At 31.8% G+C, this 27,591-nt stretch overlaps 3 protein-coding genes across 11 annotated transcripts; 1 reads left to right on the forward strand and 2 right to left on the reverse strand.

The window, feature by feature from the left end:
* Positions 1-5,084: 5,084 nt before the first annotated feature.
* Positions 5,085-9,175, forward strand: LOC129314406 (protein ULTRAPETALA 1-like). The gene is made up of 3 exons (XM_054957850.1): positions 5,085-5,659; positions 6,829-7,153; positions 8,816-9,175. Exons 1-3 carry the CDS (start codon positions 5,449-5,451, stop codon positions 8,988-8,990), a joined length of 711 nt encoding a protein of 236 aa, XP_054813825.1. The 5' UTR covers positions 5,085-5,448; the 3' UTR covers positions 8,991-9,175.
* Positions 9,176-10,901: 1,726 nt separating this feature from the next.
* LOC129314280 (uncharacterized) lies at positions 10,902-14,181 on the reverse strand. Its single transcript, XM_054957672.1, has 3 exons — positions 13,012-14,181; positions 12,307-12,384; positions 10,902-12,112 (listed from the first exon to the last, which is right to left on the reverse strand). The coding sequence occupies exons 1-3, from the start codon at positions 14,005-14,007 to the stop codon at positions 11,063-11,065; spliced, it is 2,124 nt and encodes a 707-aa protein (XP_054813647.1). The 5' UTR covers positions 14,008-14,181; the 3' UTR covers positions 10,902-11,062.
* Positions 14,182-22,279: 8,098 nt separating this feature from the next.
* LOC129312835 (uncharacterized) lies at positions 22,280-25,520 on the reverse strand. Of its 9 annotated transcripts, none has more exons than XR_008593740.1 (3): positions 25,102-25,519; positions 24,835-24,955; positions 22,280-23,239 (listed from the first exon to the last, which is right to left on the reverse strand). XR_008593740.1 is itself a non-coding variant. In XM_054955583.1 (2 exons), the coding sequence occupies exon 1, from the start codon at positions 25,342-25,344 to the stop codon at positions 25,138-25,140; it is 207 nt and encodes a 68-aa protein (XP_054811558.1). In that variant the 5' UTR covers positions 25,345-25,520; the 3' UTR covers positions 22,280-23,298; positions 25,102-25,137. The 9 variants fall into 9 exon arrangements, 2 of the variants coding, with proteins under 2 accessions (XP_054811558.1, XP_054811559.1); XR_008593738.1 differs by having other exon boundaries at positions 24,835-24,972; positions 25,102-25,518; XR_008593737.1 differs by having other exon boundaries at positions 24,835-24,999; positions 25,102-25,518.
* Positions 25,521-27,591: the final 2,071 nt, after the last annotated feature.

Below are 27,591 nucleotides of genomic sequence, written 5' to 3' on the forward strand. Positions count from 1 at the left end.
AGTCTAAATCTTGTTTTTCTTTAACCATACAACCTGATCTCTTCAAAAATTTGAGGTATTGTCTTTGGTTTGAAATCATTTTGGTTTAAAATTTTCTTTAATTATAAAATCATTTTCAAATTTGAAATCATTTCTTCAATTCTGACTCTATTAATTTGAAAAGGGTTTGTTCTTGATTAGGGCTGTGCTATTAGATATGGGGTTGTTCTCAATCTAGTAGGCTATTGATTTGGGTTGATGAGTTTGATAGTGCCTTAATCTTGGATGATAGAGGGAAAGGGGAAGCTTGAGCTTGAGAGGAAGGTGAAATTTGCTTAAAAACTTGATCTACAAGCTCACCAAAAAGGCGATCTAGCTCCAAAATTTGGTTCAAGACCAACATCAATATCTGATTGTAAAATTATTATTGCTAACTTCCAAAATTGTCATGCTCAGTGGGAGCTGAATTAATTTTTGTTTTTTATTTTAATTTTATAACATGTGTTTAAGTTAATGGGTTGGGTTTTTGAATCAAATTTTGGATGAGTCTGGTCGATTCAAGTTTTCCTTTTGCTGAATCAAATAGTTGATTATGATTTTGTTGCCATGTTTTGGATTGTTATTCTTATTTTGCTGACATGGTTGCTAGCACCATGAAGGTAAAAGGGAGGCCCTGAAATCATTAGTCAGATATTACGGCCCAAGATACAAACTCCAATGATCCGCCACGGATCTTCAGCTGCATATGGCTCTGAAATGTAATTCACAATTTGAGTTTGTCATTGTAAGAAATACTATTTGTGACCATATTTCGGTGACGGAAAATATATTATCAGAAAATATTATAATAAATCATCCTCCTCCTCTTAAAAACTTTTCAAATTATAAATTCATTTTATTAGTATACACATTGAAATTATAAAATTCATGTAATAAAAAATCATGTTACGAGACCAATAAATAAATTGGAAGAGTTATAATATATATTACAAATTACTAAATATAAATAAAATAAATAAATTAAATGAGGGGGAGGAATATCACGAAACACGAGGGCTGTCAAGTGAAGAGTTTGGCACCTGCACAAACGATAGTAACACGAACCGGATTAACATAGTCAATGTTGCATAGGCCCCAACCTGACTCACTGTTCTTCTCGTTCAACAGTCCCCCAGAACAATTTTTTATTTTATTTTTTAATGAGACAAAACATCGGATTTTTTTTTAACAATAAAAAACCTATCAACATGGCCTATTAATTCACTGGATTCAATGTCAGGGAGGGGGGGAAACGAAGTCCTAACAAGTCAAGTATTAGGTTGTTGAGCAAGCCCAACAATCTCTCTGCTTAGAAAACTGCTCATGAGTCATGACATGCCCAGAAGGCCAGAACCATGAAACCCATGTAGACTCAACCACGCGTATGTGTTTCGCATAATTGGTAACCCTACTCCCCAACAGTGCACCTATTAGCCGGAGAATCCTATGTAACTCCATTATTCTAATATGACTAGATTTCGTTCTATCTTGAAAAAAGAAAAAATGCACTACTTTTAATATACAGCCAGACTTACCGAACTGACTAGTCCGAGCTGATGATGATTAGCCAGCATAGAAGTGCTTGTGGACGCTATCATTGTTTCATTGTCGAAGCCGTAAAGTTCACTGTGATTGATCTGAAGAACACGCCAGCTTATAGCTTATACGTGCAGATTCTATAGGGAACATTGCTTTATTCTGTGCACCAATGTTGGATGGCAAGGAGGCCCTTGGAGCTAGCAATTTGCAAAAGCCTCTGCCTGCGCGCCGCACGGCAAATTAAATTAAAATGACTCGGATTGGATGGATATTGGATTTCATGATTTCACAAATCATAATGTAACGTCAAGTTTTCACAAGGCGAGACAATGGAATCCATTTCACAGCATGTTATCATTACAGCACGCAGCTTCACTGTTAATTGTGATGAATTCTGGGCTGTTTTTCCCACACAGCTTTGATTTGAAGCTCATGACCTGATCTCCACTTCTGTGCTGTCTTGATTCACTCTTCGTGAACACCATGCACATGCAGCAGGGACCAGAAAGAACACACACGTAAAGTGTAACAAGTGTTGGACAGACATGATATGATTGGACATGGATTTCTTAATAGACGGCTTTAATTTGTCTAATATATATGTGCATGCTTTCATTGCATGGTAGTATAATCATAATACACAAACCTGCTATCTGCAATAACCGTGATTGTCTCAGAACAGACACGCCTTTGCTTGTAGCAGGAGACCACCAGGCCTGCTAGCTAGTATTTGCAGATTTGTCCGCAGAGGAAGTGGGGAGTGGGAACTGAGTCAGACCAAAAAAAAAAAAAAAAAAAGTGATCTTATATTTTACTCTCTCTCTCTCTCTACATATACATTATCAATTTCATATTTATACACTAGAGTAATTAAAGAATAGATTTCGTCTATTGAATTAAAATCTATCAAAAAATCGTAACCTGATCCAATTTCAAGTTTATTACATACATCAATTCCATAACATGTTTATGTTTGTTTCTACACACAACATGACATGTATATCCATATCTCCTTAGATTTAATTAAAATCTGGCTTAATGAAAGATGAAATCAAAAGTGGACGCTGAAACTTCTAACTGGGGGAAAATTATTGAACGAGGGACAAAAAAGAAACTATAAAGTCTCCCACCAAGTGGATCTCCTCCTATACATAGGACCCCGGACAAGAAGCAACCTTTTTATTTTTCTCTCTCTTTCCTATTCTCTAACGTACCGTTTGGTTGATCGAAAGGATTTTGATTGCACAGAAATGAGAGGCGGGAATGGAATTGGAAGCGTCAAAGAAAATAATAATGTGCTCCCTTTAATTTTATTTATAAATTATTTTTATTAACTTTATTAATATTAATATAATAAAATACAGAGAATAAAATTTAATAAAATTACATACATAACTTTCAATAAGTAAATAAATTATATAATATTATTTTTTATTTTTTCTCTTTTATTTTTTAAGAATAGTTTAGATATTGCATTTGAAATAAAATATTATTATCAATTCAATGATTTATAAAGTAAACCACTTCATCCTTCTAAAAAGTGATTAATAAAGTGGATCGAAGGAGTATTTTCAATGTATAATTTATATGACTAAAAATATGAAATTTCAACACTCCATTCAAATCAAGAGTGTAGTTAATTTTTTATTTTCTATAAAATAAAAAAATATTTCAGATCAATCAAGAAGTACAATTAATAAAAACAAATGCGCTGGCAAAATAAATACTTGTTATAAAATATAAGCAAGTAGAGAAGAACAAAACAAGACAAGAAATAAAAGAGAAAATAATGGATAAATTTTTTTATTCATTTAGATACATTTGCTTTGGACATAACTTTTGTATATAGGCCTCTGGTCATTTAAATGCTATCCTAAAATTATATAAGATATCAAAAGGCATATAATGGTGTATTATGTAGTTTTTGAAAGTTATAAAATATTTACTACAAGAATTTTTTTTAAGTCATTCATTATAACATTAAAAATAAAGGAATTTTAAAAGATATGAGTTATGGATTTTCAAAACATAATATTTAGAACAATACTAGTATATTTCAAATTTAGTTTTTTTTCCAAAATATTTTTAGTGGTCTTACATGATCGTTGCATATTTAATTATACCTAACTTATAACAGAGTAACAAAAATTAATAAATGCAATAACAATGAGTAATTGTTCATTGCACAAGAGAAAAATACTTTCATTATTTTTTATAGGGACCAGGATGGATTAATTTTTGTTTCGTGCGTATGAATTAAGTATTGGAGTCAGTAAAAAATATTAAAAAGACAGCAGTATAGTTTTCACCCAAGATTCTCTATCACTGACTGATCTCCTCTTTTATCACACGCTGCTTCTTCCACAAACCCAACAAAATAAACAATCGTCGCCTCAGAGTTTAGACAAAGTAATTGAGATCGAACAACAAAATCAATAAATCCATATTCAAGAATCATTCGTTTAACAAAACCATCGGCTTATATGGAAGAATCTACATCCATTAAAGCCCTCAACTAAGCAATGAAGCCACCGGGGGAGAAGGCAATGACACAGAGAACAATAGAGGACAATTAAGTCATGACAATAGACTAATAAAGTGTATGATTAAATGATTAATGGATAAATCAAAAGGGAAAGAAATCTTTTAAAGTCAAGATATTACGAAGCTATATATATATATATATAATAAAAAAACTTATATATTTAACTATATATTTAATATGTTTATTTTCAATTAAATCAAGACACATAAATCTTTCATGTATATTTAACTCTTATTACTAATACTATCAATACATTAAAATTCAGTTATCTTTATTTAATAGAATAAAAGTATATTAAATATATAAGGTTAAATGCTTAAGTTTCACTTATATTATTTTTTATAAAATATAAAATTTTATTTCTCTTCCTTGATATTCAAAGTTTTCAACTTTGGAGAATACTCCTTTCTCTAAAACATATAATCATATATTTATATTTATATTTATTTAATAATATATTTTACTTAAAAATAAATATAAAATAATTCATTTATTAATTTTTTTCTTGAAAAAATACATTAGTTACACATTCTAAAACTATCTTATTGAGCCGAGGGAGGGAGTATATTCCAAATCAAGAGTATATAAACTTAAGCAAGTTGATCTAAAATATTTTAATCTATTTTAATGCAAGAGAACAGTTTTGAGTTTAACGCACAGAAATCAAAATACATTCACGTAGCTCCTCACATGTTCAGGAAAAGCAAACAGATATGTTAATATATTTTCTCATCAAACCTCTCAAAATAATTAGACATCATTATTTTTAATTATCCGTCTTCAAGTTACAGATTCTTTATAAAATTTGATATAATTTGATTTCTGTACTCCTTAACACGGTTCTTTTGTGACCCTGTATTAAAAAAAAAAAATACATTGACGAAACCAAATGGGGCCTAATGTCATATCATGCAAATGGCTAAGCTGACCATCAAACCTGTGGAAGTTTAAGGCCCTTTGCCTCGCAACATTGGTATTGCTCCGCCAGCTCATTCACAGTCCCATCACCAACCTCTGTCGCTTCCCCTCTCTCTCCCGTGCGCGCTTACTTTCTTCTCTCTCTCGTCCTTCAATGTTTTACCTGCCAGATCTCTCGGAGTAACCCTTGGGGGCCTTTGGTTTTGGGTTTTCTTTATCTTCCTTGAGAGCTTTTGTCGGAGGTTTTCCATATCGTATCAATACTCCATCATTTGGAGGATATCCTTGTACTGTTCCTGATTTTTCGCCGCATATCTTTCCGTCGACTATATATTCGACTTTCCTACCAGATATCCTCTGGGTTTTATCTCGTTTCTTCCCACTCCTTCTAGCCGAAACAGAGTCTTCTCTTCTGGCGGAGGAGAATAATGGCGAATGGTTTGGATAGAGAAAGTGGGCTTACAATGTTCAGTGATGACGAACTGAGGGAGATGAGTGGGGTCAAGAGGGTTGAAGACTATGTGGAGGTAACATGTGGGTGTACTAGCCATAGATACGGTGACGCTGTCGGTCGGCTTAGGGTTTTCATAAATGGGTGCCTGGAAATCACTTGTGAATGCACCCCTGGTTGCCAGGAAGGTCTCTCTTTCTCTCCTGAGTTCTCTCTAAAGTTGAGGTTCTGATTTTTATGCATGTTGATTTCCTGAGTGTACGATTTTTCTGTTAGTCTGAGTGATGACGTTGGTATGCGTCGTTGTTGGTCACTTAATCTGCGTTGCGTTTCGTGTTTGTAACAATAGTTATGCAAGTCGTCGTTTCTTTTGCCAGTTGTACAGTCCAAGTGTATGTTGATTTGTCTCAGTGAAGACGTCCATTCGATCGAGTAATGAAGTTACGCAAATTCTTTCTTTTATGGTGTCATTGGCAGTAAAGCATGGCTACTTGTTCCTTGTTCGGTGCAAAGTTGTGCCTGTTGAATAGTATCGCATGTCCATCACGGCTGAGATCCGGTAGTCTTATTTGTGATCAGTCAAGTGGGTCTGATAAAAGGAGTTATTTGCATTTGGGCAGCCCGTTGGATGCAGGCATCCACTTAATTAGAGTAGTTTTTCTCGGGGTAACTTGGGACCTTATTCAGGAGGTTAAACTATGAGTCTGATCTAACAGCCTGCATACCCATGTACGATGCCATGATCTAAAGTTAGACTCGTTTCCGGCATCCGCTTGCTTGCTTTCAATTGTTTGATCAATTATATATCTAGAGTTTTGGTTACGCCCAGAAGAAGACCGCCTCTGGTGATGCATTAGGACTGAACAATGCGTTTTTATCAATCCTACTGGGAATATAGTGAAATGAAACTTAGCTTGATATAGTTGTATTCTAGCATGTCTTCATGATTGAATTTGACCAGCGCCTGGGAAATCAATCCAGGAAAGAGATTATATGAATCACAGGAGATTAAAATTCTGTTGGTTTGTTCCATATATAGTATTTTTGATTCCAGTTTTATTCTGTTAATGTGTCTTTAACACTTGAACGCAGCAGACAAGCTAGTTAAATCTACTCGATTGGTTCAGAATTTAAACATAAATGGTCTTACTGAGCTTTCTGTTTGGTTTCATCCAGCAGCATCTATGTTGTGCCCTGGCGTATTTCTACTGTGTCTTCTGTATTCTTGATGTAAATATAAATTGTTTCTACATTTGACTCTTTGCCTTGCATGCTATGTGTTTTGATCCGGAAAATTAAATTTAAAAACAATTCTCTCCTCCTCAACGACCTTACTTCCATTTTGTTTTATGGATAGACAAGCTGAGTCCTGCTGCATTTGAGAAACACTCTGGAAGAGAGTCAGCCAGGAAATGGAAGAATAATATCTGGGTGATCATTAATGGCGAGAAGGTTTCCTTATACAAAACAGTGCTTCTCAGATACTACAATCAAGTGTCAAAAACAGTTAATGGTTCCAATAGATTGAATCATGGACGATCTTGTCATCGTGATGAGTTTATTTGCTGTACAAGGTGCAAAAAAAAGCGCAGATTCCGTCTGAGAACTAAAGAGGAATGCCGTGTTCACCATGATGCTTTGGCAGATGCAAATTGGAAATGTGCTGATCTTCCATATGACAAGTATGCTTATTCAGTTAGTCTCGTACATTGAAATGAATTTGTGCTAATAACCCTAAAACATAGGTGCTGCATATCAATTGTTTTCTTCATAAGAATTTATAATTGAGTTAATAAACCATGCTTGCGATGATATTGTTTTAATTATTTCCATGTTTTGTGAATAATACAAGTTATTTAAGGATAAAATAGTATAAAATCACATGGAAGTGAATGTTACTAAGCTTCTAGAACTGTAATAATTATTTCTGTGATATAAATATTGTAATGGAATGTGTGGTAGCTTTTTGAGCAGTTGTACTGTCTGTTCTGATTGTAATACCATTTTGTCCTATAGTCTTAACATTAACCACCTCCTTGGATTCTGCATTTGGGCACAACTCCTAAGTTTTCACAAAAATTAGTTATATTTTTTTTGCATCGGCTTGTATCAAGTAGTGATTATCCAAGCTACCACCTTCCTCTCTACCTGTTTCTTTTTCATTCTGCAGCTTGATGAAGAACTTTATTAATAACATATTGACATGTCTTGTGTATTTTTACTTTTAAGTTTGCGCTTCCATGCTATTACCTAAAGAATTTGAAATGCCTCTAGAACCGGTCCTTCTGGGTTGGTGGTTTTATGTAATTTTAGTTGTGCCACTCATTGGCTTTTATTCCTGCAAAGCAAAATGAAAATAAGGCTGATGAAATTGTTTCCTTGTACGAGCATGTCAATATTGCCAATGATCTTAATGACAATTCAGCCTCCATTCGTATTAACAATTTCTTGCTGCTATTCAGTCTATTGTGTCTACTTGAGTTATTATATTCTGCTCCAGTTCATGTTCAGGTCCTGGGGCTGATGTTTAATATAATTTTTAATTATCAACCAGATTTTTTCTGCGTGCCTTGCACATGAGAGGGTTAAAAGCCTAGAAAATATTGTGTTTAGGTGGAAAATTTGTAGCATGAGAAAAAATTATGGGATTTATATTCTACAGTATTATTGATTGCCTTTGGGACATGTATGCTTTTTGGCTTTGTTGGAAATTATCATTTTGCACGGCCATTGCATGCTTTGTTCTGTCCAGTGCTGACATTTCCATTTTCTTCAGCCTTTTTTCTGGCCCCATACGCCTTGCTATTGATGGTTAGATGATAAAAGATACTCTGATTTAATAGACAAGGTGCCAATGCCACCATGCCCAGTAGATTTTTTTTTTTTTTTTTAAATTCAAAAGTCCTCTTGAATTTGGGGTCTCTTCGCAACTTTCTTATCTGGGAGGGGCTATGCACATGTGTTTTGGACTCAATTTTTGATGGAAAGAGAAGAAATGAGCTTTAGCAGAATTTTGTGCTATCGTTTCGATTATTTAGCTCATTTGAAGGAATCTTTATTTTAGTCTAGTCATAAGAGAAGCATTGAAGTTACCCGCTTCTTATTATAAGACATGATTTCATTACTTCAACGTAACTGTGCTGTATAGCCCCTTTTTTTTTGGGGGGGGGGGTCAACATCCTTTCTTCCCCAAGATCATTTTCACCAATATATTTTTCAACGGTATAGACAAAGTCAAGTTCCTTTTAAAGTAATCTCTGGAGTTGTACGTTGCACAAAAAGAAATCACTGAAGTTGTACTTGGCTATTATGTGGGCAATATATAACGGTAAGTTGTATGACAGAATAACGTGCGATGATGAAGAAGAACGAGCGACTCGCAGAGTTTACAGAGGATGTGCTCGTACTCCGACATGCAAAGGTTGCACTTCTTGTGTGTGCTTTGGATGTGATACCTGCCGTTTTTCAGATTGTGGCTGCCAGACTTGTACCGACTTTACAAGGAATGCTAAAGCTTGAGTCCCGTCTTGTTTTGCTTAATTCTGATATTCACACCCCTCCTCCTCCTTATGGGAGTCATTTCTTCTGTTATAGGAGTAGTTGTTATAATTCCTAATTGGATTCAAGTTCCAACCGCAGTGCAGTGTTGATTGTTGTCACTGACTGGATTATAAATTTCTATCAGTATTCGCATTTTGTCTCAAGGAATTTGCTGCTATCTCCCTATAAAGGACCTATTTGTTTTAAGGTTATTTTCATGAAAAAGGTCTTTTTTATATACAAAAAAAATTACAATGATAGTTTAAATCAGAATTTTTAGAAAGGGTAAATTTTTTATTATCTTGAATAATAGAAAATAAATCAATGTAGCTGATGAAGGAGAATGTTCAGTTGTTGATAAAAATATAGATACACCGAAATATGATAAAATTTAAAAATCACTAATTACCAATTGATGAGTTTTTTAATGAAGAGAAATGTATGGAGATGTCAAATCTAAAAATTACTACGTAGATAATAAATTTTCTATATGGAAATGTATCACTCCAAAATATTTAGAGCACGCTTGTTTATAACTAAAGAATGAGTTATTTTTTATGAGAAAAAAAGAATAAGTTATTTTTAGATATTCTAAAAGTTTGATGAAAAGTATTTTATTGAATTTTAAAAAAGGGCAAATTATTGTGTTTGACTACTTTCATGGAAAATAATTTGGGAAAAATATATCTGTAAGCTTTTATAGTTTTTGTCAATTTTGAATTAGATTCACGTAGTTTATTTTATTTTAATTGAAGCTTGATACTTTGATTAATTAAAGTGTTTAACCTGTGAAAATTAAAACCCTTGGATTTTTTTCTTTAAAAAAAATTAAAAACTTTTATATTTTTATTAAATGATTATATAAATTTAAAATTAATCACTTAATTTTTATAACTCAAAATTTATATAATTAAATTTTAATTTAAATATTTTTTATATTTATAGAATTTTCATTAAAAAATTATAAAAAAATTAAACAACATATCAATATTTTTTCAGTTTTGGCTAAAAGTATTAAATTAAATTTTCTATAAACCTGAAAGTATTTTTGTTTGAAAAATTTAAAAATTCATTATTAATGTTAATCTTTTAAGGATTAACATATTTAATAAACCAAATTATAAAGACTTAATTAAAACAAAATAATTATAGAGATCTAATTTAAAATTGAGAAAAATTATAAAGACCTACAGATATATTTTCCTAAAAGATAACATTAAAGATGTGAACTAAGTTGCTTGATATCTCAAATCTAAAATCAAAGATTTATGCTGATAACCAGAATTTTTTGAAGAATATTAAAAAAGAAAATATAATTACAAATAACTAGAAGCAAAAATTCATGTTCTAATGTTAATAATTATCATCATTATTTTTTAAGCAGGTGTACACGTAATTTATTTTCATCACCTTCTATACTCTTTATATTTTTTTGTAGTTAATAATAATAAGGGAAAATACAGCTATTAGTTCATATACTTTTAATGCGCTTTAGTATATATATATATATATATATATATTTTGCAGTTCCAATTCTCTCTAATTTATCCTAGTTCCTCTATATTTTAACATGCCCCAAAGAATGACGAGACCGCAAATGAATATGCCATTTGTAACCAACATCAATAATCCTGTGTTGAGGAAAAATTATATTTCAATTTATTGAAACCCCAACATTAAAAAAAAAAAAAAAAGATGTACAGCATTGTTATATGCTAAATCAAAATACCACTCAACACAGATTAATGATGGTAGTCACAAGTCAACACTTTAATCTTTTTAGACATTAAAAAATAGAATGACTACCATTCCAGACAAGATAGACTAGAGAGAGATAGACTAAAGAGACCTGGAGCAATGTAAAACAGAGAAAAAAATAAAGAAAAAGTATAAGGATCAATAGTTAATTTTCCTACTAATAATGATAATGGGCACCGAAAATAGCTCAAGTGGATTCATTTCAACTCACGAGTTACATGACTTAAAAAACCACAGTACATCCCGTGTGACCCGTTCAAACATTTGCTTGTGCGGCGAAGCACGCTGAAGTTTCACTTGGTTGGTCGCCAGCCTTTTCTTCCCCTTTGGTGAAATGTTTTCCTTCCACGATTAGCAGAGCCACCGGGTCTAAATTGATTGGGAGGATGGAGATTGTCTGGACCAGACTGAAAATTATGGTTTCTTTCTGATTGCATTCCGTAGGGTAAAAAAACTTGCTCTCCACCACTACTAACAGATGCCTGAATCTGCGGGAAGTTCATCCCAAATGTCATTTGATTTTGACCGACAAGCCCCCGGGGGTACATAGGTTGTGCAAATATATTGGGTTGTACAGGCAAGCTGGTTCCTGGAAGCGGAAGCGATCCTAGATTTGGACCTAACTGCTGTTGAAATGGGATCCCTGTCATTGGCAACTGATAAGGATTTTGTACATTTCCTGGAAACATAGATATGCCATTAGGAAACAGAGCAGTTTGTGGCTGTACAAGTGATATCCCGTTTGTCCAAACTCCGTTTGAAGCTAAATTAGGGCCCGCATTTGGAGGTGGAAAAGGTGGAACAATTGGAGCTGCCTCAAAAGGACCTGGTCTGATGCCTGAAAATGGAGGAAACTTTTCATGATTATGCGTTGAAGAAGCAGGTTGGACGGGATAGGGAGGCACTGCCGGGCCATTTTTCCTTGAAGCTTCCTTTTTGTTGCTTTTATGCTTTCCATGGTTCTTATCACTAACACCTCTCTTCATCACTCTTTTCGTTTTCCTGTATTCTGCCTCTTTCTCATCATCAGAAAACTCTGCTTCATCGGACACCTCTTCATCATTCAAGCCAGAAGCATCATAGCCTTTCTTGTAAAGATCCTTGTTATTAAGCACGTGATTGGCAAATTCCGGAACAAAAGAGATTGGAGTACCCACACGGACACCCCTGGGGATTTCATTTTCAGAATTGTATCTCACAACATAGTAAGGGTTTTTCACAGGTCCAAAGATCTCGTCAACCAACCCTAGTGGTGCTCGGCTTTCAGTTATCCAGAGAATGGACCCCTCATTAAGAGGATCATGCTTCTCCATCCCTTCCACAATGAATTGGGAGCTGATTATCTGTAAAATGAATCATTGATTCAGTTTATCAACAATATTTGAAATTTATCCTTTATACTAAAGATATTTTGCTTACTGTATTTAAGCTCAGAGGTCATCAAGCAGCGAAAAATAAAACATTTGCCATTAATAAAGGTCATAGTGGAATGCCTATTATCCTTCCCAAATGAAAGATGTGGTTTTCTTTATCTTACCGTCAAAACAACTCCCACTGGAAGCATTTGATGGTGTGGTTCTATGGTCACATTTACTGGAGGAACTGAAGGAAGATCCTGCGAAGTACAGTCAGATCAAAAGTCAAGCTCAAAAGAAAATTGTATAATACTACACATCAAGGCTTTCTATTTACACAGTTTAGTTCAAGATGTTAATAATCAATTAAATATAATGAATAAAATCATGCCTCATCATCCGTTAGCTAGTATCATGCCTGGCATATCAAAACATTTCAAGAAAATAATGTAATTCAGAGATAAAAATGCAAAAGACCCAACAGTTCGAACCCTCGATTAAAACTAAAACAAGACATGCAGAGCTCGTCAGTAAAGATACATAATAACGTTACGGGAGTTAAATCACGTCACTCTAACCCATGATTTGCATCTATACAGTATAAGACATAATTATGGATAATATCGTGCAGTGAATATCAGCCAACAATCTCAGAAGACATAAGAAATCTTAGAAAAGTCCCCAATGATATCCAAATTAACCCCCACAACAACCAATTTTTATCGGCGAATCCAAAGCAGTCCTCACAAAGTAGCCTCGGAAAACACTACTTTCACTTGCACAGTTGCATAGCCAATTAAATTTACTAAATTATCAGCAACATCAGGTTCCAGACCAAAATACTATCAAGTATTTAGTCTACGATTTGAAGTAAAAAAAAAAAAAACCTTGATCTCGTTCTTTGACCTGATGGGTCCTTCCGTAGTAATGCCATCTTCATCGTCTTCATCATTAATGCCACTCCAAGAAACCTCCACTGCATCTTCATCAAGGTCATCATCGTCTTCACTGACGGCAGTGTTAGTGCCCAGCGCTTGCCCATCAGAGTCTTTTATCTCACCTTCTTCAACTTCCACTTCAATCTTTTCTGTCATTTTTTCTTTTCCCTGTCGTTCCTCTTCCTCACTATCGTCATCATCACTAGAACCACCACTAGTAGAGATATCGTCACTATCACTGCTACTACTAGAAGATGCAGATGTTGATGAAGATGGATTATCACTCTCGGAATCTGAACTTTCACTTTCATCTTTATCCATCTTAATTTCGCTCTTCTCATCATTCTTTCCAATTATAACAGAGCTTCCAAGCCCACTAACTAAACTAATATTTCCCACTCCTTCCTCAATATTACTGTTAAAACCCGAAAAACCCAATTTTTCTTGCACTTCGCCATCCACCTGCTCAATAGAAGTAGATTCCACAGCAATTAGCTCGGCACCGTTTCTCATTTCTTGCTCAGAACTTTGAAGCCCGCCAGGTAAACTAATACTTCCCATCCCTTCCTCAATATTACCACCCGAAACCCCCAAACTTTCACACGCTTCTCCATCCACTTTCAAGGCACGGGTAGATTCCATAGCAATTGGCTCAGCACCGTTTCTCATTTCTTGGTCAAGCGTACAACTCGAAATCCCCAAATTTTCAAACACTTCTCCATCCAACTTCACAGCGCATATAGATTTCATAGTAATCGGCAAATAACCGCTTCTCATTTCTGGCTCGATAGTAGAACTCGAAATCCCCATTTCGGCTCTCTCCTCCGCCGTCCCCACGCCATTCGACACGGCAGAATTTAGATCCGACACGTCGAAGGAACAGTCCTCGACCACCCGAGTGAAGGCGTTTGCGACCCCAATACCACTGTTCTCTTGATCAGCCATCGAACCTATTTGGCGCAGATAAAATCGATGAATCAGTGGGCGAAGGTAAAGACGTTTAATCCAGCACCAAGATGGTGAAGACGTTCGAGAATCAAGAGCTTCAAGGCAAAGCAGAGGTTTTATGCCCGGTTCGCTCCGTAAACCCTAGGGGACAGGTAACGAAAAACGATCCAAACTTCGGCATACGGGAAAAAAAAGTTACTAACATAAAGAAAAATTAATCATTTATATTTTTTATAATTTTAATTTAATTATAATTTAATATTTATATATTAATTTATTATAACTCATTTTTTAAAATTTTAATTTAATTGTCAATCAATTTTTATATTTTATCTTTTATAATTTAATTATTAAAATTTTAACCTTTTAAATATCGATATTTATATTTTAAAAAATAAAATTACAAAAATTGTAAATATTTTAACCTTTTATATTTATAAAGATTAAAAGAATTTAATAATTTAAAATATTAATAATAAATTTAAAATATTTTTAATTTTTATAATTTTATTTTTTAAAATATAGGGATTAATATTTAAGATGTTAAAATTTTAAAAATTAAATTGTAAAGGGTAAAGTTTATGAACTGATTTACAACTAAATTAAAATTTTAAAAATTTAGTTATAACGAGTCAAAATTTAAAAATTGCGTTGTAATTAGGTCAAAATACAATGATCAAATAATTAATTTTTTCCTAATATAATGTTGGATTATAATTTCATGTTATTTTAAATTAAATTCATGTAATTTATTCTGTTTTAGTATAACTCTTATTATTTAATTAAGATATGTTAGATTTATTAACCGCTCAAAGCTAAAATCATTTAATGTTTTTTAAAATAAAATTAAAAAAGTTTATATTTTTTATTAAAAAATTATATAACTTTAGGATTAAATATATAATTTTTATAGGAAAAACATATATTTTAATTCTTCTATTTTACTCGTGTTTTATTATAAGTTCTTACACTTTCTTTTATATTTTGAGTCTCTACATTTTTATTTTTCGGTGTTATAGGTCTCTGAATAAACAAAATGAACAAAATATAAGGACTTTAAATGAATGTAAGACACTAGAGAAATAAAAGTATAGGAATTTAAAACACTAAAAAATATATAGGTTCTATAATAAAATACGAGCAAAGTGTAGAGGTTAAAATATATGTTTTTTTATTTTTATATCTTAAAATTTATATAATTGGATTATGTCTTCTAAATAATACGTGTGTGTGTGTGTGTGTGATTTTCATAAAAAAATAAACATTGAATTTAACCCTTTAACAATGGTTAAACTCATTCAATTTTAATAAAACTACAGGTCAATTGTAAGTCTATCATGCCTACGAGTGAGATGGGCCATGAACTTGAAGTGATCCCCTTCTTTCCCACTCATGAAAGAATGAATATTGATCAATCAATTGAGCCTTTATTAATGAAAGTTGAGTTTAATAAAAGAAGTTAGACTTTTATAACATAATGAACTAGTATTTGAATCTCACAAAAAAAAAAATTACAGTTAATGTTTAACGGTGCTTTGAACATGATTCAACTCCTATAACATTATTAAAGATAATAATTCAATCATACTTTGAATATTATTGCCCTTAATAAGAGAATACTTGCGAGTAATTAAAAAAAAGCTTTTTATGTTCTTCTTTATAAGTTATCTTGTAAAATTTGTGAAGCAATTAATATTTTGTTTTATTGTCTTTAGTGTAGATGTTGAATAGTTATGGTGAAGAAAGAAATTGAAAAAAAAATCAAGAATTCAATTTGTCATGGTTATTTATGAAAAATGAAGTAGCTTTAAGACAACTGTCTAGTTTTCTTAGTCCATGTAAATCAGTTAAAGATGATTTATGTATAAAAACAGAAATAGTATAAATGATCTCGTAAATAATTCATTTTTAAAAAAATTCATCCCCCCCCCCCCCACCCTCGGGGGACGCAATTTCAACATTATTTTCTCAAGGAAGAGTAAACAACACCAAAAGCTCTGGACGCAATGGGCTATAAATGCGCATTAGCTTGGGGTATTGTCATTTGTTTTCTCTTGAAAACACGGAATCGATATTTGTTTCTTTTTTTTATTTTTTTGTAAAAATGGGGATGATATTTACCAAAATCAGAAGGGAATGAAATGCTAGGGCGTAAATTTTTATTAGCCCATCCATACCAGATGCATTCTTCGGTAGATCATCATTATCAATACAGAGCAGGATCTGCCGATCTGGAATTATTTTCTCCCTAACAAGATTATAGACTCTAAAAAATGGAGAAGATAAAAACAAATAATTATGAGTTTTTTTTTAACTTGCGCACATGTATGTTCAAGTCACAAGCTTGATTTATTTTTTTAATAAGACCTCTTTCTCAGTTGTCTTTGTTTTTTTTTCCGGATGCAAAAATGCCCGTTACTGGATGAGGTCCCACATTTTTTTTAAAAAACAAAGTCAACTTTTATTAAAAAAAAGAGCTACACCAAAAGATTCTTTTTTTTAAATAAAAACTGAATTAATCAAGATAATTGAAGCAACACAAGACAAAAGAGTGTTAAAAAAAAAGAGAGAGAAATTTTAAAGGCCCAAAACAAATTAAAAACTAATCACAGACTCCAAAGAAAGACATGAAAAACTATGACTGGAAAGGGGGAAAAAACGAGTATAGGCTCAAACACACATGACAACGGAAACTAAAAGACCATGACTTGAAGAAAAAATAAAAAAATAAAAAATAAACTTCAACCAATGGACATGAGAATATACTCCAACAGGCTCTGATTGCAATATTCTTGGACATACACTGTTTTGTTCGGAAGCTCGGGTAAAAGAAGTAAGGCAGTCCAAAGACCAGTTCAATATCGTTGGATAAAAGATCAGCGAGCAAGTGACTGAATTGATTTACAAGAATCAACTCTACATGAAATACCCAAAAGGGAAGAAAAGAGAGAGTCGCACCGTAATTTTCATATGGCTGAATAACACGAGGAGTCAAGAATATTTAACCAGGATTGAATTTCAATCAAAATCTCAACAACACAGGCATAAGATAATGAATTGAGATATACAAATTAATATTTATAACTTGGTTTTGATATTACGTGTGAAATTTAATATCTCAATTTATATAAGTTAAATAAAATTGAGTAAAGTAATGTATATATTTAAAGAATTCATGACTGAATGTGAGATCTCAATTATTTCAAGTATAGATAGATACATAATCCATTAAGCCTCTATAATTTGCTAAGAGTGCAGAGATAATGGAGAGATTGAAAAGTATCGTGTGTTTATGGTTATTGACTTATATCAACAAGATTAGTAACTGCTTTAATTAATTAATTAATTAATCAATTAATCATCTCATATTATCCTTAATTCAATCAGTTAAGAGATAGAAAATAACTGACGATTATTGAGTTATAATTTGAGTCTTTACCCATTGAGCTTATTTATATAGTCCACTTATCATGCTTTATACAAGATCATAAAAGCTAATATGTTTGAGCTTATTAATTAACACAAATCTATAATATTTATAAATATTCTAACAATATCCTGCAAGGATTAAAACCCCAGAGCTTAAAAGATATAGGCTTTAGTGTGTAACAAACATATATGCATAACAAACATATATGCATGAACATAAATAACACAAGTCAAGATAAAACACAGACCAAGCAAACTGAAAATAGACCGGCAAAAACTGGAAAGAACGCAAAAGATACTACAGCTCCAGGTAAAGGACCCCCATGTGGCTGCAAAGCATGAAGATCCCCGGTAGTATCATGCTAGCGAACGAGTTTTTTTGGCATGAACCTCGTAAAACCTTGGAGGAGAAAGGCACTCTGTTCTAGATTCGAAAACCATCGCAAGCTTCCATTTGCGAACTGAAATACAGAAACATTAAGCGGAAATGAAACAAAGGTCTGTAAATGTTGGGTCATAACAAGGTAGGACAATTGTTGGAGTTGCTACTCCGGAAGGCTGAAATGAAGAAGGAATGTTCCCATTCTCCACAATATGATGAAGCTTGGCCGACCACCGTCTAAATAGGATGTGTGCGTGAAGTCAGAAAGTGTTAGGATGTGCTCCTACATTAACTAGTTAGGAAAGAGATATAATGGATTCAGGTTCACCTATGTCGAGGGGTCTTTTTGAAAAATGTCAGGATACAAAATTATTACTTTTAATTAAAATAGTTTCATTTCTTAATCTTTGGAAGTAATTAAAAGGCTCTTGTAATTAAGAGCACAGAGTAGAGCCCGTGGAATGAAATTAAATATAGAAGATCGTTGTAATTTTTTGAAAAAGAAAAAAAAAACATTGTGCAATGACAAAAATATCCTCCGTCCATTCATACCGTCGTCACCTAAGTTGCTTCGCCATTGCCAAAAACTGTTCTAGCGACACCGTTTGAAATTTCATACAAGGCTTTTAAAATATATTGGGAAAAATTACTTACAAATCTCAAACAACGTAAAAAATATTTACAAATAAATTATACGAAGTTTCAAAAGAATACAACTGAATCTCTTAAGCCTTGATTGTAATTTGTCATAGAATTTACTATCCCAATTATCACTATATTATTTTTTTAAAAAAAATCAAGCGAGTTAATTTTTAAAAGCTTATCAAAACAGGGATATGCTTTCAAATTTAAATAAAGCTTACAAAGATATTTATGAATTATCTACTAAATAAATCTTTATATTGATAATAGAATTTAAAATATAACCTTATGAATGATGAACTAATTTTTTATTAACTAAATCAATCTTTATTAAGCATGTAAATTGGTAAATAGAAAGAGATGATCAGATTTGAGTAGTGGCATCTCAGTGACATTATTAGGAAATCAGAAAATGGACACTCCAGGTCTTTGAAGCAGCGGTGGGCCTGCGATAATTAATGTTACACATTCATAGCACCGACTAGTCTAGTATAGCTCCTTAATTTACACATGAAACATATAATTTATACCTTCTTGTCTATTTGCCTCTCCCTATGCATAATCATAATATAAATTATTATTAATTAATTTATTTTAAAAAAAATTGGATAATATTTTAATTTTTTAAAATTTTTTCAATTGTAATATTTGACTTATCCAAGATTAACTCATTAGTTACTCAATAAAGTCAGGGTGTATTTGAACAAAAATGTATTACATGTACTTAAAATCCTATATTTTGAAGAAAGCAAAACTTCTAAAAAACAAATGTCATATAGAGGAAGTAGATGTTATGATTTATGTTCCAATTTCACACAAGCTTTTCATTAGGGCCAAAAAAAAAAATTATCGCTAAGTCTCAAAATATTAAATTAATAATAATTAGGTTCCAACGAAATTTTCTCAAAATTTAGATTCATGCATTCGTAACTTAGAAGCTTTTAATTATAAATAAAATATTTAAACTTTAAATGTAATTCTTAAATTATTACTGAAACTTCTGTTTAAAATTATTAGAATTGATATTTTTATTTCATTTTTTAAAAAGAATTATTAGAGACCTAACTATTATGATTAATCATCATTCCTTGCATTAAAAAAATATGAATTTTAACTCATGATAGTTGAAATCAAATCTCAAATAGTTTACTATGAGTACATATTGGTAAAACTTGATCTTGATATTAGAGCCAATATAAGTCTTAGATTGCATTAGGCCTTGTTAGTACTACATATATAGTGCAGTGCATTCAAGTCGTCAAGTTTATTGTTTTCATGGGGAGGGATGATCTTATTTTTTCGGGAAATATTTTTTTTTTCCAAAATGAAACAATAAATGCTGAAATCAAGTCATATAAGATCAATGTCACGGACTTGGACACGCACTCGACTTTGAACGTGATTGAAAGCTACATCCAGCGACTTCGATGCTGACTAGAAAACCCACTCGTGTCTCATAAATTATTATCAACACTGAATGACTTTAACGATCAATTGCATTTTTAAAAGGGAAATAATTGAATGTACGTCACTTGTTTGATTTTGTTTTTTGTTTCAAATTTTAAAATAAAACAAAAGAACATTTTCTTTACTTACATTAACTTGAAAATAATTTTAAACTTAAAAAAATGGACGCTTGACGGTGGTCACTGGTCAGTTATGACGGACTGCAGTAACCGTGATGGCCGAAGTGGACGGTGGTGGGCCGTGGTAGCGGAGATTGGTAATTATAACTTACAAATGTTTAAATGTAATGTGTTTTCTTAAAAAAAAAATAAAAACAATTATAAGATATTTTTGTTCTTCTTTTTTTTAAATACAAAATAAGAACTGTTTTGAGAATTACTTAACACTTACCTTCGTTTATAATGAGAAAATATGAGTGAAAATGAAATTAGGAGACAAGAGTAGAACAAAAATATTTTGGAAAAATTAGTAATAAGGACCTAGTTGAAATATAAATTGTTCTCAAGGATGAAGTCTAATATTTTATTCATAAAGTAATATATTCAAATAACCAAAATGTCTTTATAATTCTAGCTCTCTCACTCATTCTCTCCTCTTCCCCCTCTCAATTGACAATATCCTCCATCTATAGCCGCCAACTCATCACCACAATAGCCATAGACTTTTTCAGAGACGCCTATCACCATTGATGCCTCATAAGAGAAGTTCATCCTCATCAACACCCTTGAAGGTCCAAATTTGCCATTTACATCACTCAGAATTGCATTATAAATGTTCAGATGCCCTCCAAAATATGTGAATTGATTTATTGTTCTATTTGTTTATTTCTTTTTTCCTGTGTTCTAAAATATTTGTGGTTGGTTGCTGTAGAATAAATAGAAAGTTAACTACAAATCGTGAAAAACAATAGGATACAGGATATCAACATCTTTGCAATTTAAAGCTTATTCACTATAGGCTCATTTGAATTCACTTACTACCTATGTTAGTATGAAAGACTTTATGATTTCTCTTATTTGCTATTTCATATTTCTTCACTGATAATCATTGCTCGAGGAACCTTACAATATTAAAATATCCCTTGTTCCCCAAGCTTGTGTCTTTGTGATTTTATTTTCTTCTTTTATTAAATTTTTGAAATTGCTCTACATGAAGTTATATCATTAAGTTTTGCTTAACATTTTTCTTTGTTTGTTTTTTTTTTACACTAGGAACACAAAATGATAGGATCCTTTCTTAATATGGTGCTTGTGTGTGTTTTATACCACTATAGCCTATCATCTTTTATAATGCTAGAGGTTCAATTTGTAATATTCAAAAATAAGCCAAAAATCAAACAACTTCATTTTTTGTGTCAATATTGGTATGATATAGATTTGTTATTGTATCCTCTGTTAGTATAAATATTATAACAAGGAAAAAAAAACAAAAGAAGTGATGAACACTAACCTTATGATACAGAGATTGATGCTTGTGACATAGAGATATTTCTAAGACTAAAGAATGAATAGTTCGAACATGCAAGTCTTGATCTTTAAGAAATCTGTATCCATGGTTTCTTAACATTTATGTATTTTTTTGTTGAATTTTTAATCTTGTGTAGATAAGTAGACGATCATATTTTTGTTCATTTAATGTCACTACTACTTGAGATCATTGTTCTTTAAGTCTCCACTTCTTAGGTTGTTAGCAAAATTTGAAACTTTAAGTATTATTTTTACTTATTTACTTCACTGCCATAGAAGCAATACAACTTTGCAAAGCTACTTTGTGTATATTTTATTTCATATTATGCTATTAATATGTTTTAAAGCTAAATGATTGATAAACATAAAGTTGTAAAGGTTATTGTACATGAACCATATGTGTGGTTCCTCGCATTACTTTCTGCACATGTTGAGGAAAGAATTGTAGGGTGAAGGAAATTCTGTATGATCTGGATGTAGCACATGTTATTGACTTGTGGTTCATAATAAACTAGACTATTATCTAAGCATTGCATGTGATGTCTCTTCATTCATATTTTGTAAGGATTGAGTGTAGAATAACCAACGAAGGTATAAAATTCTAACACTTAATTTTTAAAATTATTAGTAGACAGAAATTTTTAATAATAATAATGAGCAATCAAACAGTTAAGATTGATTATTTTATTTTCAAATGCCAGCTCTCAAACATGTGCTTTGAAGTTTGAGACGGGGTAGCAAACTATAAAGATACAAAGTAGTTATAAGATTGATTATTAACTATGTATTTTACTTACCTTTTTATAAAATCATTCTTTTAAGTCTTCTATCCCGTGCTTTCCTTTCTTACTATAATTCGGATTAAAAAATATTTTTACCCATGTACTTGAAAAGTATTAGACATTCTATATATTATAAAGTGAAGTATTTTTGCCCTTGAATTATTTTGTTAAGAACAAATTTTTTCCTCCATCAATCAACCGTGATCTGTTCCGTTCATTGCTGTTGTATCTGGCTTGTGAGGCCCATTTCTTGTGACACGAATGTGTTTGACCAGGTTGACAATTTCTTCCTTCTTGTCTTCCACTTCCACTCCTCGTGAATCGGACAAAGCCCCTTCTCTCTTATGTATTTACCGTCACAAGATTTCTCTTTTAGATTTTTCATTCCTCCTTCTCCACAAACACACAAATTACTTAATTTATTAATTCCTAAATTAAACCCGACTAATGAAAACGCTTCACAGACAGACACCTCAAGTCGTCTTCTTCGTCTCTTCCAGTTTCCCGTGCTTTCTCTCTCGCCTTGATTTTCTCGATGAACCCAGTAACGGCCATGACGATTTCATCAGCAAGAGTACTTCAGCCTGTGCACTCGATCTGTCAGAACCCCATTGTACAGAACGATTCAATTCTCTGGCATTCCTCAGATTTCTGGGATTTCGTATCTGCAACTACTCAATGCTCTGTTTTGCTTCCTCTGTTTTTATCAGAGATCCTTATTCTTCATCTTGGTTCCGTCGTTTTCCTTCACATTATTTGTGAATTTCAACCTCCTCCTCCTCTTGTTCTTCCTATTTTCCCTCTTCCTTTTCCTCTAAACAACCCACAAACAAAAACGAACAAAGAGCAGAGAGCTTTGTTGTTTGGGTGATGGGAATTAGAATTAGAAATACTGGGAAGGTAGGGAGAGGTAAAATCTTCTGCCTGAGGAAACCAAGCATTTGATGAATTTCGATGATGAGGTTGGTGTAGGTAATTCGGATGGGGGTTCGAAAGGTGTCGACTTGTTGGAACTGGAGGGGGAAGAGGAACAGAGAAATGGTCAACTTGTGGTCAGACGCCTACATGTCACAAAAAGTGAGCCCACAAACCAGCCACGTCAGCAAAAAATGAGAAAGGTCTGCAGAAAACGAGGGAAATCATGGTTGATTGATGGAAGGGCAAATGGGAAAGTATCCTCTGCTCTTTCTTCCCATCCTTTTTCCCTTTTCTTTTTAATTTTTAATTATTAGATTAAAATTTTAGATAATTTAAATTTAATCTCCTTTAAAACATTTCATTTTCCTTTACTTTTCTGTATTTTTATATTGTTTTTATTAAGTTTTAGTAATTTAAATTTTATTATTTATATTTTTTATAATTTAATATTTTAATAAAATTTTTACAGGAGATTAAATCTAAACCATTTAAATATTGATCTAATAGCTAGAAAGAAAAAAAGATAGAAAAAAATAAGAAGAAACAGGAGAGAATCCATGCCCAGGGAAAATTTGCTTCTAAGAAAAATAGTACAAGAATATAAATGCTCCATTTAATAATACAAATGTCCAGCATTCTTTTTTTTTTTTTAAAAGAGCTCTTTAATCCTTATAATTTTGTTCAAGAATAATTTGATTTAAAATAACAACTATTTTAAATTTTAAAATAAAATAAAAACTACAAATTTATTGAAATAGAGAAAAATATCATGAACATAAGTGATTTAAAAAATATTACGTATGTATCCACATACAGTGTTTAGAAATATTCAACGTGGAACATAAATAAAATTCAGTTCCAAAAGATGAAGTTAATGATTTTTTGGCCAACAAATTATAATGATTTTATATTTTTAGAACTTTACTCTTCTCACAATTTGATATGTTAAAAAATAAAAATGAAACTTTGAAATTTAAAATTTCTTTTACAATCAAAATAGTCTCTGTTCATTAAGTAAAACCCATTTATTTTAATCTATTCCTTCCTATCTAAAATATAAATATTTTCTCTTAGCCAATCTTAATTTAAAATATAAACAATTTAATATTGTAAATTTATTTTATTTTATTCTTTATATTTTTAAAGCTGAACTTGTATCCATGACTTTGTGATCTTCTCCTTACTCATCATAAATTGAAACTAAAAATAAAAAATAATATATATTTTCGTGACAATAAAAATTTTATTGATATGTTGTGTATATATTATTTTAAAAGATATTTATATTTGGATTAGAAGAAGCAAGATGATGTGACATTGATCATGATTTAGATGGCCTCGTGACCATGAGCTTAAGATTAGAATTTATGCTATATTTCCTTCCAAAAAAACTGTCACTGTAATTTGCAACAATCAATTAATATAGATAATTTTGTAAAAATTGTCTAAATAATACTCTTTCTGTAAAACTACATCAAATAATCAGGAGCGTGTATCCAAAAAAAAAATCAGGAAATAAATTGGGTAAAAAAGAAAAAAAATCACAAGTAATTAAAAAGTCATGAGATTATTTTTATGTCACATTAACAAAATTTAATGATATATAGAATGTGAGTTTTGTTTAGTCAAGTGGTTATTTTGATCGAGAATTTTAATTTTATTTAAAAAAACTAAATTATTTTCTTTTATAAGAGAGTAATCAGTATAAGTACATACTCTCAAATATTCATACACGTACCTAGAAAGCAAACTAATACACTATATCCTCCTCCTCTACAAGCAGAATATGCCTGCTCAAGGAAAAACATGACCAAAAGCCAACCAGTGATCTTTCGAGTGCTTCTGCTCCTGTTTTCAAGCTAGAGATAGACAGATTCTCGAGCAAGAGGGACAAGCACAGAAACTAAATATCAGGTCACAGAAAAAAAAATTGTTAAAAACAAACAGATGATTTGATCAGACAGAACGAATAGGGGAAACCTGGGAGAAAGTTAAAAGTGCGTACGTGGTTGGAAAAAGCCAAATGGGAATGATAGAGCATCTAACGGTAAGAACGAAGAACGGCTCCACAAGAAGTGCAGACGACGGCTCTCCAAGATTTCCAATAAAATGGGACATAACAGAATCTGGTGGCCGTTCTTATGTCCGCCACTCTGGCTCCTCCGCCACACCGCGAGCACGTGCCCGCCGCGGGCTTGCTCTGAAGCACTCGTCGTGTTTGGTCCACCAGAAAACAGTAAAATACCATTCTCCTCCTCCCCTTGCCGCTAGCCCTTTCTGTTTAATTTTTGCCCTTCTGGATATTAAGATGTTATAGGAATGAGCATTCACAATGGAGGCTATAAAGGTCGAGCATCTTGCTGATGTGTGTTCCGCGATCGTGGCCGTTAAATCCATGGATAACCAATCTGGTGGCTCGTAGCTGCTCCAAGTTCAGTGAGGTCAATAACTCAGGCTGCTGATTAAGAAGGCGTTGCTTGTTATAAGTCAGTGTCATTCCAGTGGGGCGGGGGCGATGCGGGTGGTGGTTGGGAGGTCCGCGTTGTTTCTTTGAGCATTACATGATCAAAATAATGTATCCATCTACATTTCCAAATGAAAGATATCAAATCACTTGCCGTTGGCCCATTCTTGATCTATACACTATTCAATGACATGTACTCCCTCCTGCCTTTGTTATTAAGATGTTTCAAATTTTTTCAAGTGGATTAAAAATGCCGAAATGTGTAAATAATAATAAAATCTCACCAAATGTCATAATTTTTCTTAAATCTTTAGAAGCCTTTTAGATATTAATAATTTTTTGTGAAATAAAATAAATAAATATTAATCACTACTTTAATTTAAATAATTATCATTTTTCTCCTAGTACTAATTAGAATAGAATAGTTAATTATAATTTTTTATACAAATTTTTTATTTACTAAAGTTCAAGCACTGTAAATATTCGTAATTACTTTAATTTAAGTAATGATTATTTTTATTTTGACAATAATCAAAATGGAATAGACAATTACAATTTTTATTTACACAAGAAAAGTTATAATTGTTTGTTCTATTATAGTTATTGCCATAAGAAAATTAGTCATTACTTAAATTAAAACAACCATTAATAGTTACTTATTTATTAAAGTATATTTTTGTCCATCTACTTTCTTTCGAGAAGCACTAGTTGCCCTATACTAATAAACAAGGTATCTTTCATTTTAAATTATTTTTTAGAGAAACAAAAATTCCTCTTTATTAGTGATCTTAAGGGAGCGGGGTTTTTGCTCCTTCAAAAAATGATTTATAAAAAAAAATACTCCATTTATTAATACAAAATGCTCAATGTTTCTTAAAAGAAAATATAGAAACAAAAATGCACTTTAACCCTTACATACTAGTAGATTTTCAATCACACGTTTAATATGCTAAAAGAATATATAATACATTCCCTTGGAAAAACTACCGAACTCATGCCAATAAAGCAATTTTAACTAATTCATGTCTTAAATTTTATTCCATCTTTTCATTTCTGCCCTCAATCAATGTACATAATTTTTCAACATGGGTCAATCTTTTTATTCATTGATTAACGATGCTTTAGGAAAAAAAATTATTAAAGAGAGGTTAATACAAAACTTTCCAAAATTGGTCTTATAATTAAAGAGAGGGAGTAATATTTGATTGATTTTCCGTGTTGTATGGAACTTTGCGCTATATTTAAATACAAAAAAACACAAGCATCCATGTGACACTATCTTAAGGTTATGGATTGAAGAGCGTAATTTTCATAGGGAAAATATCAGTTCTAGAAAATTTACATTAATCAGTGATCATTTATTGTTAAGACTTAAATGAATACTTATTAATATTGATTAATCTTTTATTAACAAAGTATCCATTCGGGTTTTAATGATAATTCATTCTAAATCAACAATAATTTATTTAAATTTATTTTTCATTTAAATTTTAACAATAATTGATACTAATATAATTTTTTTCTGACGGTCCTCAGTTGCTATTTTCCATTTTCATATACTTCCTCTGCTCATAGTTTGTAATCGAATATTATGCAGCTCGCCACGTAATTTTTTAGCAGGCGTAAATATTTGCGGTTCTTAACCATACGGTAGACAACCATCGACTTCCTTTTTGTTCCTTTCTATGATTTGTGAATGTGACTGATCGAAGTACAATTAATGCAATAGCTGCATTTTTTAAAATGATAATGAACGTCACATTTCAAAGGGGCCATTTGTAAAATGTGCATTAATAAAAAAGAATGAAAAAGTGAAAAAAGAAAGAAAGAAAGAAAGAAAAAAGAAAATGAATGAAAAGCACCAAAAGATGTAGCCTAAAAACATATGTTTAATAAAGAACATAATTGATATTTAGTTTGTAAAAAAATATTTATAAACATGAAAAAAAAATTAACAAGGTCAAATGAAAACATTCGTAAAATCAAAATAGTCTTGACCGTTAGATCTTAATACATGCAAGGGGTCTTTTG

Source organism: Prosopis cineraria, unplaced genomic scaffold (assembly GCF_029017545.1).
Source record: "Prosopis cineraria cultivar Desert tree isolate PC_DT_omini unplaced genomic scaffold, ASM2901754v1 PC6, whole genome shotgun sequence".
Classification (NCBI taxonomy): Eukaryota; Viridiplantae; Streptophyta; class Magnoliopsida; order Fabales; family Fabaceae; genus Prosopis; species Prosopis cineraria.